This window comes from Microtus oregoni, unplaced genomic scaffold (genome assembly GCF_018167655.1).
Source record: "Microtus oregoni isolate MIOR12 unplaced genomic scaffold, Mior012 000012F_ref0000307, whole genome shotgun sequence".
Taxonomy (NCBI): domain Eukaryota; kingdom Metazoa; phylum Chordata; class Mammalia; order Rodentia; family Cricetidae; genus Microtus; species Microtus oregoni.
The window spans coordinates 4,014,566-4,033,677 of record NW_024543071.1 but is presented as its reverse complement, the minus strand read 5'-3'; the positions used below and the strand labels follow the sequence as shown (position 1 = coordinate 4,033,677).

The window sequence follows — 19,112 nt, the reverse complement described above, 5'->3', positions numbered from 1 at the left end:
GCACATGGATGCAGGTGTGTGTTATGTGTATATCATGTGTGTGTGCACATGTGCATAGGATGCAGGTGTGTGTTATGTGTATATCATGTTGTGTGCACATGTGCATAGGATGCATGTGTGTGTTATGTGTATATCATGTGTGTGTGCACATGTGCACATGGATGCAGGTGTGTGTTATGTGTATATCGTGTGAGTGCACATGTGCATAGGATGCAGGTGTGTGTTATGTGTATATCGTGTGTGTGTGCACATGTGCATAGGATGCAGGTGTGTGTTATGTGTATATCGTGTGTGTGTGCACATGTGCACACGGATGCAGGTGTGTGTTATGTGTATATCATGTGTGTCTGCACATGTGCATAGGATGCAGGTGTGTGTTATGTATATCACGTGTGTGCACATGTGCATAGGATGCAGGTGTGTGTCATGTGTATATCATGTGTGTGTGCATATGTGCACACGGATGCAAAGTGTTGTGTGCACACACGTGTACACATGAAGGCCAGGCACTGTGGGCACCAGGCATCTTCCTCTGTCGCTCTCCACCTTATTTTTCGAGACAGGGTCTCTCTCTGGACCTGGAGTTTACCGATTCCGCTGGACAGGCTGAACCACGAGCTCCAGGGATCCACCCAGCTCTACTCCCCCAATGCTGTTGTCACAGATGTGTGCTCCACCTTTTTAACATGGGTGGCCAGGATCAGAACTCGTGTCCTCATAGGGTGTACCAGGCACTTTGCCAACTGAGCCTTCTCCCCAGCCCCTCAAGTTTTATTTTTCAACTGCAGGGAATGTGTGACTGAGAATAAAAATGAATTTTTTTTTCATTTAGAAAATGAAACCTTTAGAAACCAGAAATGACTGTCTTGACTTAAAGCAGTGAACCTCTTGCCATTCGTCACTCTGGAAAAAGCCATGCTGTATGAGGCAATGGGGCTGGCTTTAGATGAAGAGAGGGGAAATCTGCCTTTTCACTCTGGGAAGGAAGTGGCCTGTTCCTTGGCTTACACAAAAGAACCACATATAACCTTTTATAGTCCTGAAGAAACCAATTGTCTGTAACAAGCTATGTGGGTAATCTAGGAGGCTGTGCTGCCAGAGAGCACAAGGGAAGCCAGAGGATGCAGAAAAAGTTCTCTGGACCATGCTGTCTTTCCATTAAGTCTGAGCCACCAGCAAAGCCTCACTGAAAGTTACAGAACAATACCAAGCATCTCAAAAAGGTGTATGCACAAAAATTCTCGGTGCTCCATTGTCTGCAAAATAATATGAAAGGTGTCCTCGGGAAAGGCTCCCAAACCAGGCATGAAGCAATGATATGATGGAGCATTGTGAAGCCATGAAAAGCTAGCTACATTTGGCATGGAAAGACCTCAGTATACACCACCACAGGCTGAGTAGAGTAGGGTGTGTGTGGTGTGTGTGTGCACGAGTGTTATATGCACACGTGTTATAGAAGAGTTGCATGCTGCTGTGCCCAGCCAGATCTTTATGCTAAGGATCTGAACCCATGCCCTCGTAGTGGGCATTGGCTGACTGAGCCATCTCCCCAGCTCAGTACCAAGAAACTGCTTGCTTGCTTGCTTGCTTGCTTGCTTGCTTGCTTGCTACTCAGTCTCCCGTGGCTGAGGTTGGCCTTGAATCCTGATCCATTCTTATGCCTCCACCTTCCACATGCCTGACTGCAGGCATGCAGGCATGTAGCCCTGGTGGAAGGCACTGGTGGACTAAGGTTGCTACCATGGCCTGGCAGTTCTCCCCAAGCTCACAACATGGGCGACTCCCTCCTCCCCCAACGAAAGGTACCCTGTTCTCTACCTGCCCTTATTTAGAGACTGTCTCTAGGCCCGATGCCTGACTTCTCTCTAGTGTGACCCTGGAGGAAGTTCCCTGCAGAAGCCTTCCTCCTGCTGCCCGTGTGGCAATCAGACATTGCGCTAGGAGCATTACAATACTACCATGCTTCCACAGATGAAAATTATGACTTGGTTTTGGCGCTTTATGGTAGGCGTGAGCTGCTTAATGCAAATTAGGTGATTCCCAGATACCGCTCCCAATCCTAGGGGATATATCTATGCCCCATGCTCTGGAATAAAGTTGAACAGATTCTCTGAAGCTATCTTCCAGAGAGCTACCTCCGTCGTGTGCTCACAGGCTGTACAAAGCTCTCTGTCCTCACTTCTGCCCCTTGTTGTTGTGGACTGGCGGCCAGCAGGCTACAAGGAAAGAGGACCCCATATACCGCCATGCGCAGTGTCCAAGAAACCTAGAATAGTCATTAGCAAGTCCTACTTGGACTCTGCTGTTGGGGTCTGACCTAACCCACTGTGTCTTCTTCCAGATGGTTCTAGAAAGAGCTAAACTTCGCATTTCTGGTATTTGAATTGCTTTGATTGGAAAGTTAGATGTGGTGGTTCATGTTGTAATCCAAGCACTCCAAGAGCTAAGGCAGAAAGACATTTGTAAATTCAAGGCCAGCCTAGACTACATAGTAAGTTCAAGGCTAACCTGAAATACAGAGTAAGACTCTGTCTCAAAAACTATTTAATAGCTTCAAAATTGCTCTGACTGGGGACAGGGGCTTTCCTTGTTGACTATGTGATCTTGGTTCTGTTTAAAGGTAACTTATGTGTGCGTTACTCTTTCATACCAAGAACCGCCCAGGACAGTGAGACAATAGCTTCAGGTGTTAAAAGAAGCTTTTAAAAGAGGATATTCCATATGTATTTATTTCATATACATATGTGTGCATGTGGACATGGGTATGCATGCCACAGTATGCGGTGGAAGTCAGAGGACAATCTGAGGGCTGTGGGCCCTAGGGGTCAAACTAAAAACAAGCTGGAACTTAACTTTCTGAGCTGTGCCCGGTTGCCAAGAGAAGAACCTCTTACCATGATTAGCTCAAAGCAGCTCAGGGTGTCAAGGCCAGACTAAGAGGAGGTAAATAGCAGCCAGGAGTCCCAGCAAGACCAGCCCTAGTGACGGTGTCTGTCCATAGAGCAGAGTTCTGCTAGGCTTGAATGCAAGAAAAAGATGTGAACTAATACCTTAGAAAACAGAGAAACACCAAGGGTCCAAGGGGTGATATTATAGGTAACATGGCATGTCCAGAATGCACCCCAATATTCTTGCTACTCCCCAGGCCTAGTGATGGGGGTATAGGGATGAGAAGGAGAACACTCAAGACAGCTGGCATTCATATTACACAGCAGTGATACAGAACTAGGGGCGGGGTGACACAGTCACGCAAAAATGGCTAACTGGGCTTCTTCCCAGGACAGCAGCAAGCATGGTGGAGCAGGTTAGACTCCGTGTGTTGAACGCTCCTTGTTCCAGGAGGAGAAATTCATATCTGAACCCTTGATCAGCTTAAGAGCAGAGGCACATGAGAAATGCATGTGAAATGGCTGAGCAACTTCCAAGTTAGAAGTAACTCCAGCTAAAAGGACCCCACCATTGCGCAGATGGTGCCGCCCCTCTCCCCCACACCGCTCCCCAACTGTGAGCATCTTAAATGCACTCTTTCCTTCCAGTCTCTCAATAGCAGTGCATTAGAGATCTGCGCAGGCTGGGACTTGGGAAAGCACAGGTCATACTTGATCCTTGGTGTCCCAGAATTCACAGTCCAGAAGAACACAGCCATCTTAACAGCCCCTCTACCATTCCGTGTGCTAGATGCCTAGACAAGAGAGTCTGAGATTGGTGTTGTGAAATCTTATTTTAAGGTATGCTACATTTGTTTAATGATGCAAAGGTGTGCTGCATTCTTTTATGTTGCATTTGTTTAACTCTGTGAAGCTGTAATTTTTTTTTTTTTTTGCCTGTCTAAAACACCTGATAGTCTAATAAAGAGCTGAACGGCCAATAGCGAGGCAAGAGGAAGGATAGGTGGCCTGGCAGGCAGAGAGAATAAATAGATATCTGGGAAGGAGAAAGAAAGAAGAAGAGAACAGGGAGAAGAGGACGTCCGAGGCCAGCCACCCAGCCACCCGGCCACCCGGCCACCCGGCCACCCGGCCACCCGGCCACCCGGCCACCCGGCCACCCAGCCACCCTGCCACCCAGCCAGCCTTGGAGTCAGAGTGAAAGTAAGATATACACAAGCAAGAAAGAGAAAAGCCCAAAGGCAAAAGGTTGTTGGGATAATTTAAATTAAGCAAAGCTGGCAAGAAATAAGCCAAGCTAAGGCTAGCGAGTAGAAGAAAGAATAAATTACATGAGTGATTTGTTTGGGAACTGGGCAGTGGGCCCCAAAAGAGCCCAAGAGCAAAGAATAAAAACAAAGAGCAGATTAGAGAAGTCACTTCGGTGGTAACGCACTTCCTGCACACACAGAGGGAAAGAGCCCTGTGTTTGATTTCCCAACGTGGTCTAAACCAGGCATGGGGGCCACCCTGCAACCCCAGTGCTCCAGAGGTGAAGACAGGGGGGTCATCCTCAGCTACACAAAGAGTTCAAGGCCAGCAAGAGATACCTGAGGCCCTGTCTCTAATGAATTAATTAACTTAAACCGGGTGCAGTGGCGCACGCCTTTCATCCCAGAGCTTGGGGGTCAGAGGCAGCTGGATCTCTGAGTTCAAGACCAGCCTGGTCTGCGTAGTGAGTTCCAAAGAGACAGGGTCTCCTATGTGAGAGACCCTGTCTCAAAAATAAACACATAAATAAATAAACATTAATTAACTAGTAAGGCAAAATAAAACCGGTCAGTCTGTGGGAAGGAACGTGTACCTTTCAGAGTAGCGGCAGTTGGCAAACACAAAGTGCATTTTTCACAGAGACATCGGGAGAACAGTCACCTCCAGTACAAAGCCCCGATTTAGTCAAAAGCACCCCAAGAACTAGGGCAGGCCAATCTCCAAGAACACTCATAGAATACTCACTCAAATCAAATGTTCCAAACACCAGCACACAAACAACCTCGTGTCAGCGTTTATCACTGCCGACAGCTTTGCCGGGGAAGGAGAAAAATGCTAAGACAAATGAGTCCATTAAACCGAATCCAGCCCAGCCCGATGCCTCTTTGTTCTTCTTGCCAGCAGCCATTGCTTCTGGCTCCCCAGGAACACTGCATGACCATTTGCCACCTCTTTTCTATGGTGAAGGTGTGAGTGCCACAGGGATTGCTCCTGTTAGCGTGCTGTCCAGGAAAGGAATAACTACCCAAATGTATGAGTGCTTCAGAAGACAGCAATGTTGGCCATAACCAAGGCCTTCCGATTCTAGCTTGGAAGTCTAACCCTGAGTTCAACCCTCAGCCACACTTGGAGAACTCCTGCTATGTGTGCAGCGGGGGAAGAAACGCCACATCGGGATTTGGCTGGCAGCTTGGTCCACAGAAAACCTTCAGGGAAGTCTCTAGCTTGCCTTTAGTGACCAGTCACTGGGCCTTCAAAGACACCATGTAGGAGCCCATTCCTCTGTCTCTGCAGATATCATATGCAGATGGCTGAATTCAAGCCAGCTCTGTTGATGCCATAATAGAATGATTGATGGGCAGGGACTTCAGTGGAAGGGAGGGGCTTTTCATTTGCATGTAGCAAAATTTGTCCACTTTTCTTTTATGGTTGTCAGACAATCGGAATGCTATCAGGTTATAAACTAATTTCTCTCTCTCTCTCTCTCTCTCTCTCTCTCTCTCTCTCTCTCTCTGTGTGTGTGTGTGTGTGTGTGTGTGTGTGTGTGTGTGTGTGTGTTGCTGAGAATCCAACCCAGGTAAGCATGTGGTCTGCCACAGAGCTACACACACACTAGTCCCTAGGACTTCTAGTGTTTTACTTCATAATTTTTTTTTATTTGTTTTAAAACAGTGTCTTACTCTGTAGCATGGGTTACCTTAACGCTTACACTGTAGACCAGGCTAGCTTCCAACACACAGTAGTGCTTCTTCCCCAGTCTCCTGAATCCCAGGATTTAGCCATGAATTACTCCACTCAGCTCTACTGATTTATTTACTACACTTGGTGTGAGTGTGTATGTAAGAAAAGATGCTGTTTTATTTTTTGCCCTCCCCACCATTTGCTGAATAATCTCTCAAGAGTTTAAAATTTCACTTTAAAAAAGTTTCTTACTGTTCTTAAGTATTTTCCATTGTTCTGCCAAACTTTACTTCAATATTCACCGACTTCTGATGGTTTCCTAATATGTTTTGCTACCTGGTAGGATAATCTTCCATCCCATAATTAGAACTCTTTAAAGTTTTTCATTTGTTTCATTTAATAAAATTCACTTATTTTTGCAAATACCAGGAGTACCATATTGCAGATCATTTTTTTTTTTAAAAAAAAAAGACTTTGTTGGCATTCTAATTAGGGTTTTATTTGTGGAACTTCTTTTCTGCTTTGTTTGCATATGTATGTTTGTATATGTGTGAGTGTGGTATATGTGTGTAGTGTATGTATATGTTGCACATGTGTGTTCAGGTGTATGTGCCCATACACATGAGTGCAAGACCAGAGGAAGATATTGCAGCCTTGCTCTGTCACAAACTGAAGCCAGGCCGGCGGCCGGTGAGCGCAGTATTCTTCCTGTCGGCAGCCCCACATCGTCCAGGTAACAGGCATGTTATGGCCATACCGCTTTTCCTGTGGGGGCTGGGATCTGAGCTGGGTCGGCGGGCTGTGCAGCAAGCTTGCTCTTAACCACTGAGCCATCACCTCAGCCATGCTTTGTCTTTTTGAGACAAGATTTCACTGTGAGTCTTAGCCTGGCCTTGAATTTGTGATCATCCTGCCTCTGCCTCCAAGAACTGAGATTATAAGCACATGCCACTACATCCAGCATCTTCACAGTATGGAGGATTGTGATCTAAGAACGTGCCACATCTCTCCAGAGACTTACACTTTTCACACTCCTCCGTGTTGGATCTAAACCATGCTCATATTGTTTGGGTATGTTACAATTAACTCTCCATGTTTTATTCCTAATGTTCAATATGCTGGGTTATCATTTTTAAAAAATCTAAGAAACAAAACCTACTGTTTTCTATGCCTGGAATACTTTTCGGAACTTTCCAATTTGGTAAAATCTGCTAAAAAGTCTCATCCAAACTTCACTTGCTTGATCAAGAATTCCTCAGCCTAGGATTCAATCTAGAAGAATATGTCTTTCCTCCACCCACCTGCCTCATCTTCAACGTGACAGTATCATCTTGGTGGCACACACTACTGTGACTTCTCTCAACAGGTTGCAGGCTCCCTGAGTGTGGAAGCTCTCCAAGCCTGGTTAGGCACAAATAATCAATTGCTCTGGATGGTGGATGAGTAAATGAGTGAGGGGAGGCATAAATGAACGCCCGGATAAGACATCCCTTCTCATGTTTCCATGGTGCTTTTACAGCGGTAATGATGATGCTACTGAAAAATGGTAGATTCTAGAATAACGTGTTTTCCCCTTAAGCCCCAAGCTGTGTTCAAAAGAGCAGAAAGTAACCCAATGATAAGAAATGATGAGCAACCAAGAAATGAGAGCCAGACTTACGCTTTCCTCGGTACACATTTCAGCTTAACGCGAACAGGCAGCATTGTGGCACACAGAGCATACTCTGGCATCCACAAGACCCACACTGAACTCTATGAAATATTCATTGGCAGACGACCGTCTTGGGTGAGTCTCTCCACCTGCTGAGGAATCCTTCTATCCACACATTACTGACAATAAATATCTTCTCAGCAGGATAGGGGATATGCCAGGCTCACACATCTGAAGTGCTGGACCCTCCCCTTTCCTACCCACTTCCCATCCCACAAAAGGACCTGCAACCTCCCTGTTGATGGGAATGGAAGGTATTCAGGATTCCCCTTCTTTCTGTCATTCATTTCCCCAACCCATCAGCAAAGCCTCAGACTCCCAGGCTCTAACAACTTCCCACTGGCTGCTCTCACCATCAGCTCTCTGTACCAGGCTTTTTCTTTTAGGCCACCAACCAGCTCCCAAATTGTGACACAGAGACTTGTTATTAGTTTTGAACACTTGGCCTACCTTACGTATGTTTCTGGCTAGCTCTTTTAAGTTATATTAACCTGTTGGTCTTTATCTACCTTTTGCCTTGGGGCTTATTACCTTTCTTCTGTATATCTTACTTTCACTGCTTCTGGGTCTAGTTGGCTGGCTAGTGTCTGCCTGGCTTTTTGCCCCAGGTGTGTCCCTCGTTTTCTCCTCTCTTCTTCCTAGTATTCCTTTTCTCTCTTCTTTCTCCTATTTATTCTCTCTGTCCACCAGCCCTGCCTATCCTTTCTCCTGCTATTCACCTCTCTTATTAGACCAATCAGGTGCCTTGGGCAGGCAAGGTGAAACAAATATCACATATTTTTATAATTAAACACACATCCTTACATTGTTAAACAAATGCAGCATAAACAAATGTAACACATCTTTACACAGTTAAACTAATATCCCAAAGCATAAACAAATGTAACACATCTTTACACAGTTAAATATCCCACAGCATAAACAAATGTAACACACCTTTACACAGTTAGAGTAATATCCCAAAGCATAAACAAATGTAACACACCTTTACACAGTTAGAGTAATATCCCACATGGGCTGGAGAAATGGCTCAGAGGTTAAGAATATTGCCTGCTCTTCCAAAGGTCCTGAGTTCAATTCCCAGCAACCACATGGTGGCTCACAACCATCTGTAATGGGGTTTGGTGCCCTCTTTTGACCTGCATGCATACACACAGACAGAATATTGTATACATAAAAATAAATATTAAAAAATAATATCCCACAGCATAAACAAATGTAACACACCTTTACACAGTTAAATATCCCACAGCATAAACAAATGTAACACACCTTTACACAGTTAAAGTAATATCCCATAGCATAAACAAATGTAACACACTTTTACACAGTTAAATATCCCACACCATAAACAAATGTAACACATCTTTACACAGTTAAAGTAATATCCCACAGCATAAACAAATGTAACACATCTTTACATAGTTAAAATAATATCCCACAACATCTCCCAACCACTGTCTGTCTTGCCCTAACCATCACAATAGCCCCTAAATGGTCTTCCTACTTCCAACCCCAGCCCCCTCCAGTCTATTATCCACACTGTTGACTGAGTGACACTTTGAAACTGTACCAAATCATGTCACAAGTTTCCTAAGAACTTTCCAGGCATCCTTTCTTAGCTACTGAATCTAAGTAAACAAAACCTCAAGTCCTTACAGTGGCCTACAAGAAACAATTTGACACCCAACTATCTCCCTGACATTGGGCCATCTCTCTCTCTCCCCAACACACCGGTCCTCCTTGCTGGTCCTTGGACATACAAGTGAGACAGACCTAAGAATGTTCAGGGCCTAGGAAATCCTTTACTGAGTGTCTTCACAGATGCTTTTCCATTTTCAGATCTGTGAGCAAACATCTTCTATCACCAGCACATACAGAGCACAGTTTCCTGTGTCCTCGTCTCTCCAACACCCCGATCTTCCACTGTGCCATCTCACGGCGACTACAGGCATTTTATCAGAGGCTGTCCCCCCTCAACACCCACTAAAAGTTTAACTAACACATACCGAGTTACCAAATAAATGAGCACATCCTTTCTAACTATAAATCGAACCACAGAATAGACTCTCCTAAAATAAATGGTCTAAAGGAATGGTGGGTGAGAACCCCAGCCCTCCTCTGGTTCCCGCGGGCATTACACAAATGGTTCAATGGCTAAAAATGAAGAGTCCCTTGTTTTACATGGAGTAGCAAGATCAAAACACGCCTGGACCAAAGAAAGACAGTCAACTCTTCAACATTGTTTGTTTGTTTTGTTTTTCTAGCTTTTGTGGGTTTTCTCTTTTAAAAATGATGTCTGTCTTCCTCCACTTTGCCCAGATTCTAGGACGCTCCTGGGAGCCAGAAGCCAGAAATAGCTGTTGCCTCATGGCCCTCACTTCCCTCCATTGTTGGCACCCAGTCCTCCAGAGCCTTCCCTGTGTTGTGGATGCTGATCTGTGAATTCCCAGCACCCAGTCCTCTGGAGCCTTCCCTGTGTTGTGGATGCTGGTCTGTGAATTCCCAGCACCCAGTCCTCTGGAGCCTTCCCTGTGTTGTGGATGCTGATCTGTGAATTCCCAGCACCCAGTCCTCCAGAGCCTTCTCTGTGTTGTGGATGCTGGTCTGTGAATTCCCAGCACCCAGTCCTCTGGAGCCTTCCCTGTGTTGTGGATGCTGATCTGTGAATTCCCAGTCAGGTGAGTGACGACGTCGGGTGAGCCTAAACTAAAGACACACTTCAGGGTATGTATTCTCTTCAGGAAAAGGGTATTTTAGAATGGACTCCACTGCCTCTACAGACACATTAAATACTATCCCAGTGTATGCTGTGGCTGAAGAACTGGAGGAAGGACATAAGGAAGAAAGAACTCGTTTTTGTTTTTTTTTTTTTTAATTTACTGAAAGTCTTAATAACTTTCTTTTTGAGCCAAAAAAAAAAAAATCTAAACACAAGGCTGGAGTCATGTGATCTCCAGCCAGTTAGCAAATAATGTTTGAATGCTTGACCCACAACGCCGGCTTTTATTTGATTTTAATAATTATACAAAAGATTCAATTACAAAAGAATAAGGGCTTTCCCGCCCACTAATTATTTTTAATGGGCAATCCTCATATGTTGGTAAGTGCATGTTAGATAATTGCCTCCATAATACAATGTACTGGGAAAATAGAGCCCTAACATATTGGCAGAAGATCAAGTACGTCATATGTGGCTGCGCACACTTGCAATCCCAGCACTTGGGGCCTAGGCAGAAGCAGGCTGATTTGCAGGGCAGCCTGAGCAATACACGTGGCTACACAGTGAAACTGTCTCAAAACATTAATAACAATAATGATAACAACAACAGTCATAACAGCCACAGACACACCGAAGTATACATTTTAAAGCTACTTTTTAAATTAATTAGAAGAAAGAGAAGGACATTGGAAATAATTGGATCTGGAGATGTGGCTTAGTTTCGGAGCATGGCCTAGCATGTGCACTGCAAATTAATTAATTAACTAATTAATTAATTAATTAAATGACTATGGAAACAAAAGCACCAGGCATCAAACTCCCACAATAGTTTTTCTGCCTCAGTAGAAACCATCATGTATGTAAATTACTCCTAAATTAAAATATACTCCAGGACATTATATCAGTTTGATTTTAGTTGGTGTTATAGTTGTACATCTATAACCGTTGCAACACCTGAGCACGCCAATAGCTCAGAAATGCTCTGAAACTGAAACGAAGAAATGGATAACCCAGAATGTAAGCTTAACTTTTAATATAGCTAATCTGCAATCAGGTATGCAGCCATTGACCAAAATTCTGTCTTTTGTTTGTTGGTTTGGGTTGGGAGGGGGGGCTGTTTTCTTTTTGTTGTTGATATTTTGGCTTGGGGGGTTGGTTTTTGTTTGAGACAGAGTCTCAGGCCCCCCACCAGACTGTCCTGGAACTCACTATAGACAAGTTGGCTTTGAACTCCCAACCCTGTGCTCAAGTGCTGAGGTGGCAGGCACAGCCCACGTGCTCAGCTCTGGCGGCCTTCTTTAATTAACATGTTAGCATCCACGGCCCAGGAACGATGAGAATTTGCAGTGGGTTCTCTGGAAGACAGGCTTAACAGACAGCACTGACAGACAGACAGACAGCACCTCACCATCCACTGTGCCGTCTCAAGAGACTTTTTGATGTATGTCAGTTCTGTTCTCAGTTGGTGGGAAGAAGAAAATGCTTTTTCATTGTGGATTCTCTTTCTATCTATCCTGGTTAAGTTTTACTGTCAGCTCGGCAGAACCTCGAGTCACCTGGGGGTGGGCACTCCATCGAAGACTTGCCTCTGTCAGACTGTGGCCATGTCTGTGAGAAACTGTCTAGACTGACGATTGATGATCACTGAGGGAGGGGCAGAAGATCAAGTACGTCATATGTGGCTGTGCACACTTGCAATCCTGCCCACTGTAGACAACACCATCCCTAGACAGGTGGACCTAGGTTGTATAAAAAAGCTAGCTGAGCACGGTATCATGTCTATGACCATACCGCCCTGGACTTCCAGTGAAGCATGCTTGACTATGCTCTGTAGATTAACTCAATAGACGGCCTATCAGGATGGATGCACAGGTGAACAGATGCATTTTTCTAGATGATACTGTTCTAACTAGCGTAAAATTCCTTTCTCCTCCAAAGTGCTTTGGAAAGTGATGATCAGGCAGATAATGGCAGCCACGAGTAAATTATAGTTCAATATACATTTCCACTTAAAATTTTTCTCATAAAGCACATTTGGATCATTTTGACCATATTTTCCCCTTCCTCCACTCTTCCCAGGTCCTCCCCAATATATCTAAAAGTTAATAATGCTCTCATATCTAACGCAGGAATAACTCAACCTTCTGAAGCCTTTGATGAAATGAAGTGCACCCTGCTACTGCGCTGCAGCCAAGTTCCTCATCGGCGGAATCCCTTGGCCCTTCGTGTCTGCAGTACCCTCCCCACTGCTGAGAGGGGCTGACCGTTGAGATCCGCTTCTCCAACACTGACAGACAAACCAGCCACCCACGCCAGCATGCTGCCCAGGTCCATCATTTCTGGGCTCCATCTCTCCCTCTCTCATGTCGCCCTTCCCCCCATCCCTGCTTCTGGCCACTCTTCTCTCATCTCATCCTGCTTCATTCATCCAAATCCATCCGAAGCTCACGTGTTCTCCAAGGACACAGTTCTGTTCGAGAAGTCTCACTGACCCTGTGGTCCTCCTCTACAGCTTAACAGGGCCAGTCCTTAGTGTGCCATGACAGCCCCACATCCCTTGTTATCTGCCTCACTTGGCAAACCCTTTTCCAAATATTCGTACTTCTCTCTCCCTAAAACACTGTGAGTTCCCTGAAAGCAGATAAGGGATTCTATTTATTATTGTTCTTATTTTCTGCAGAAATATCGATAGTCAGATAAACAAATTTGTCAAATCCAACAACAAATAAACTTAAACTTAAAAAAAAAATCCAAGAAAAAAATACCGTAGAGATCAAAGCAAAACTCTGAAACAAGTTAGTATTCTGGGGGCTCTTTGGAGAATGTAGCGATGCAGAGAATAGGAAAGTAGTGACTTTTGTCAAGTTTGTACAACCTCAGAAAACATATGCCCGTAGCAAATACATGGGCTCTGCTAATTGACCAACTGCTAACACATAATAGGTGTTCAATAAATGGTGTTTAGAGGCTCAGTTGGTAGAGCGCTTGCTTAGCTTGCACCATGCCATGGGCCTGATATTCACGGCTGTGTAAAACCAAGCCTGGTGCACAGCTTGTAAACTCAGCATCCCAGAAGTTGAGGTGGGCCAGCCAAAAGTTCAAGGTCATATTAGGTTGCATGGGGAGTTTGAGCCAATCTGGGGTATGATACCCTGTCTAAATAAATACTAGATGGATAAAAGTCTATGTCCTCAACTAGAATAAATGGAGGAAATTGGTAGGATGAGAGATGCATTTTTCCTTTACTGGACTTTTGTCTCAATCTACTACAACCATATCTATTTGTTTCCCAAAAGCCCCACAAAGACATCATGTGGGCTAGTTTTTTTAATTAATTAATTTATTTAAAAAAAACAATCTTTTCTCATTGTACATACCAATCCCAGTTCCCACTCCCTCCCCTCCTTTTGCTCCCTCCACCTTCCCTCCCACCCCTCCCTCAGATTCTTTTTTTTATTGTTTTTATTGAGCTCTACATTTTTATCTGTGCCCCTCCCTCCTCCCCCTCCCCTTCTCCCATGATCCCCATGTGAACTAGTTTTATGTCAATTTGACACAAACTAAAATCTAGAAGAGAGAGCATAAGCTGAGGAAATTCCTCACCAGGCTTGAGGGCAAGCTTGTGGTCCAGTTTCATGATGGAAGATTGATATGAGAAAGCCCAGGTCACTATGGGCAACGCCACCTCTTGGGAGGTGATCATGGGTGCAACAGGAAGATGGGCTGAGTAAACCTTGAGGAGAAATCCAGGAAACACCTCTCCCTCCACGCATCTACTGCCATTCCTGCCCTAATCTCCAATCATGGTGGAGCACAATCAGGACATGGGACGTGAAATGAACCCTTTCCTCCCCGAGCTGCTTTTGGTCACATTTTATCACAGCAACAGAAACTCTAAGACAAATATACTAAGAAAAGTGTGCCAACCACCTTCCCTCCTCACCCCAGCCTGTGAGATAGCTGAGTCAACCACCTTCCCTCCTCACCCCTGCCTGTGAGATAGCTGAGTCAACCACCTTCCCTCCTCACCCCTGCCTGTCAAGTAGGCAGTTTAAAATGCTGGTAGATACTCTTCTGCAATGTTTAATCTATACACAGGGCACATACACACACAAGGATTTTTCTTAATTTACAAAACTTGGGTTCCAGTTTTATATACACCATTCTAAAACTGGCCCTTTTCATTTAACAATGTATGATTGACAGCTGTCCAAGACAGGGATTATAGACCAAACTCATTTTTTCCAATAGTCCACAGTGCACGCACCATAATCCAGAGACATTTCCCTACAGATGCACACTCCTCTTGCCTCTGCTTTCATGGAGTTCTGAAATCCAGGGTGTCAAGACTCTTACATCGCCAGATCATACAGACTCTGCCTGCTCTCTCTGCTGGCATGGCTGAGGCCGTCCACGGGTGCCTCCACCTTTCATGCAGACGCCGTCTTTGAAAGGCTAGCGCACTCATGCCTTTTGCACAATGCCCATTATCTGCCATGTGTCTGACATTGAATAAATATTTAACAGCTATTGAACTGAACCAGAAACTAACCAATCAGAAATCAGCTGGAAGGTCTCTGACTACAGTGTTCACTGTGTTTTATTATCCGGGTAGGAAGTAAAAATAGGAAAATATTATTTCTAACCTCATATTCTTGCACTGTGTTTGAATTTAAACACTTACTTCATAACTTACATATATTCTATCAATGTGCTGGCAGGCTTTTATCATATGGGAGGGTTTTAATATTATTTCTGTGACCTAAAACTGATCTTATGAGAACTGTGAGAGGATGCAGGCCCAGCATCAGAGACAGGCGCTCTCCAAGGCTGCCATACTGGCCTGTGGAAGAGTCAGACTTCAAAATCTACCCTGAATATTCTTTACATGGTTTAGGTTTGTGTGTGTGTGTGTGTGTCCACAAACACATGTTAGAATGTGTACATTCATGTAAGACTCTGTGGAGGCCAGAAGAGGGTATTGGAGCTCCTGGAACTGAAGTGACAGGCAGTTCTGAGCCTCCTGATGCAGGTGCTAGGGAAGAGCAGTAAGTGTTCTTAACTACAGTGTCCTCTCTCCCCATGCCCTACCATGCATATTCTGTGTGTGTGTGTGTGTGCACACCTATGTGTGTGTGTGTGTGTGCGCGCGCACACACCTATGTGTGCAGGTGCACATGGAGATGAGAGATAGATGTGGAATATTTTCTCCTACTGCTCTCTATTTCAATTTTTTGAGACAGAGTCTTTCACTGAACTGAAGCACATAACCCAGATAGTCGGTGAACCTAGGGGTGCCTCTGTCTCCATCTCCCAAACTGCTGGACGCCTAGGCCTAGCTGTTCATGAGTGCTGGAGATCTGAACTCAGGTTCTTTGCCTGTGGCAAGCACTGTACTGATAAAATACCTCCCGGTCCCTGCCTCCCCAAATGTCTTTATTTGGTACCTCTAGCACAAAGCACTGGTATCTGTATATGATTTCCAGATGCCTGAGAACCCTAAAGTTTGGGGGCCTCATGCCAATCTAATAGTACTTAGAAGTACTTGGACGTCTTCCCACGTGTGTGGCTCAAGGGCTCTGCCTTTGCAATAGATGATCCATCAGCTCTACACCCAGACCTGGTAATCAGCCTTTTAAAAAGACGAATTATGAGAGCCTCTACTTAGTGCGGCCATTTCTTCTGGACGCTGAGTCCAGATCCAGATGGTGATGAGCCCACTCTGTTCTCCAGCGATAAAAACACTCCGCCAGGGTAAAAGTTCAGTCAGAACATGTGGAGAAAGTGTTGATGCAAACAGCCTAACTTACACTGCCACGAAAGTTAAAAACACTAATCATTGGTTTCATAGTGGATTTAATTTTAGTTCATTCTCCATATGTCTTAAATAGCGAACAAGTACGTGTTTTTTCTCTGTTTTTCTTCAATGAAGCTGTTCTCCTACTAAAATCCAACTTACGTCAGTGTTCCCGGTTTTGTTTTGATTTAGGTTTTGCCCTCCATACCTCACATGGAATAAAACAATGAGATTTACATTTCCCAGAGCTAAAGACTTTCCTGCTTATTATCTGTATATTTAAACAGACACGTTAACTTTCTGATCCTGGGGTTTAATATCCACCTCCACGTGTAGCGATGGCAACAGATACAGAACTGACCAAAGACAGGGTCACTCACAGTTTTGATGTGTTTTGAGGTCCCAGAGGAGCTACTTCACCAAGCACACACTCTACTCATCATTTAGAATTTTGTTTCAATCCGTGTAAATAACAGTACTTTGCAAAGACATAATAAAAAAACCCTAGGACTTTGATAGCTTCTATGACTTGGTCCTCATGCTGGAAATGGAGGGGTCAGAATGGGACAGTCAAATGACTGTCACTAAGCACAGGCAATCCTGTTTCCCTCCCGTCGACGTCACACAATACCTGTGAAGATGGTCGTGAACACTCTGGTCAAAGGACCTGAACCGGACAGCGTTGGGCAGGGAGCAGGATCTCCCTCCCAGTCACCAGCCAGTGAAGAGTGAGCACTGAGTACAAAAGTTCTCGAAACCTCAACTCCTGTCAAATGGGGAGGCAACACTAGTGGCCACGCACCGTGTTCTTAAAGGTACACCTTTAAGACAGTGAAAACCAACCGGCACAACTACGAACCTGGGTTTGAAAGGGAAACAGGAAATCAGTATGTCTGAAGGTAGGCTCAGAAATACTTGAGAAAGCAGGTTCCATGCAGACTTAGCGCCCACCTGACATCCTGGATAAACCACAGAGACCATGTGAAATTAATGATGTCATCTGTTAGGCTGGATGCTTCTCAGGACATGTCAGGGTTCCCAGTGGTCAGGTGGCACCAACAGTTAGCGAGGCTTTGCTGCAAGGGATTTTAGTGGCATGCAAAACCAAGTCAAATGCTCTTACCCAAGAGAGTTTACAACCTCTGACATATTTTCCCCACATGCTCCTTAGTGAGCACAAAGGTCAGGGGTGAATTCAGCTTCAGAACACTGTTCGCAGTCCCAGACCAAGTGTCCTGGGATCCCACAGGAGAACCTGCTCATCAAGACCTTCCAGACACGCTGTGTCCTTTTTCCTTCCGTCGACCTCAGCATGCACAAGGCATTGGCCATAAATATGCTGAACATAGCCCAGGGCTCCATGCCACCTCTATAGCCCGATCATGTAAAATGTAAATCCCAGCTCCATATCTATCCCACTTCTAGACACGAAGGAGAACAATCCCACTTCCAGAGCAATCACCAACCAAGATCAGATTCTGCAAAATGAATTTTCAGCATTCTGAATAGAGATTATGGATGATAATCCCCAGCGTGACCCTAGAAGGAAGTGCTTAATTATCTAACAATGTAATTGAATTTCTAACTCTCTCCTATACCAAAAAGGGCCAAAGCTTCAGAGTTTAAAGACCAGCTCTGCAACCTGTCACAAGTCACTTCAAGGGGAATCAAAGATGTCGAAGTCTCTGCTTTGCAAATACACTTTCTAAAAATAATCAATATTTTCCTTCAAGGCTTATGACAAAGCAACCGAGCCACTTCGTTTTAATTGCTTGCAAGCTGCACACTGACTTGATCTCTTTAATATTTCACTCATAGTAGCAGCCTCTGTGCTATGACTAACTCCTCTCCCAAGCATCACTGCTGGCTCCAGATGGCAAGAAATGCATTCCCTTCACTCCTGCCTGAAAAGCAATTCTGATTTTTTCCCCTTTCTTTCCCATCCTTCCACTTCACCTGCAGTAATTATTTCTGCTCCAGATCAAAACGGGAGGGACGAGAAAGGGGGACACCAGGTAACCGTTAGTACAGGTAAATTTACTTTTTAAAAAAAAAAATGAAGTATGAACTCTGCAGCTTTAAATCTTGCTGCATGAAGCCCTGGATTCCTTCCATAACTGAGCTACAAAATGGTAACAAGAAAGGAGGAAAAAAATGCCTCTTCCACTCAGCCAGCCCTTCCACAGCTCTTCAGCAAGACTGGCAGTGGCCAGCCCATCCCCCACGCCCTCCCAGCCCAGAGGCGCAGCTAGTACAGGTGGGCTGGGCACCGGACCTTGGTCCTCAGGCTTCGCCCACATCCGGCGATCAAGGTCAAGGGCAAGCGCTTCCTTTCCCAGACCAGGAGCCGGGAGAGTAGCTGCCAAAGTTTCAGGCCCGGCTGGGGCCAACACGACTCTCGCAGCCCCTTGCCCCCGGGCACCTGCCCAGTGCGCACTCTCCAGACCCGGCACTGGGTCCGCACACCATGTCACCTGGTCCCCACTCACCTCGTGTGGACATGGCTCAGGCAGCGGCAGCCGAATCCGGAGGGAGGGGAGAACCCGCAGGGCGTGGGGAGGATAGGATCCCGAGACGCGCACACGGGCTCGCGCCTCCCCAGCCCCAGGCCCCGGGCGGACGCCGCCTCCCGCAGGACACCTGCTCCGCGCTCCGGGCAGCCAGGCTGGCGGGCAGGCGGGGATCTGCAGGGCGCGGCGCTGCTGACAGCTACGGCCGGCTGGGCGGGGCCGTCTCCCCCGCCCGGTGCCAGCGGGCAGGCCGGGCCCACTCGGGTCCACTGGCTGCTGGGGACGCACTGCCGGCTTGCCTATCGCACCAGGCAGAGCTTTGTTCCTGAGCAAGGTGGGCATATGATGGGGTGGGGGAGTCTGCGTGGTCCATACTGTGGACCCGAGTCCCTGGTGATGATGTTGTTGGGGGGAGGGGGGAGGATGGCTGTCAGTGAGGCTTTCCAGCTTCCAGCCTTGGTGCCAGAGAGACACCATTAGGACTGATCCTATACCTTCCATAAGTGCTGCCCTTGACTGGGAAAAGAATTCCAGACACCTGAGGGGGTTGATT

The 19,112-nt window shown here is 45.7% G+C and overlaps 1 protein-coding gene across 1 annotated transcript in view; it reads right to left on the bottom strand.

Annotated features, from left to right (window-relative positions):
• Ablim1 (actin binding LIM protein 1) overlaps positions 1-18,812 on the bottom strand; it is a 299,047-nt gene extending 280,235 nt beyond the window's left edge. Inside the window, exon 1 of the mRNA XM_041661018.1 lies at positions 18,539-18,812. Within this exon, the coding sequence (XP_041516952.1) occupies positions 18,539-18,551 (13 nt within the window). The 5' untranslated portion in view covers positions 18,552-18,812. The remainder of the gene's footprint in view (positions 1-18,538) is intronic.
• Positions 18,813-19,112: the final 300 nt, after the last annotated feature.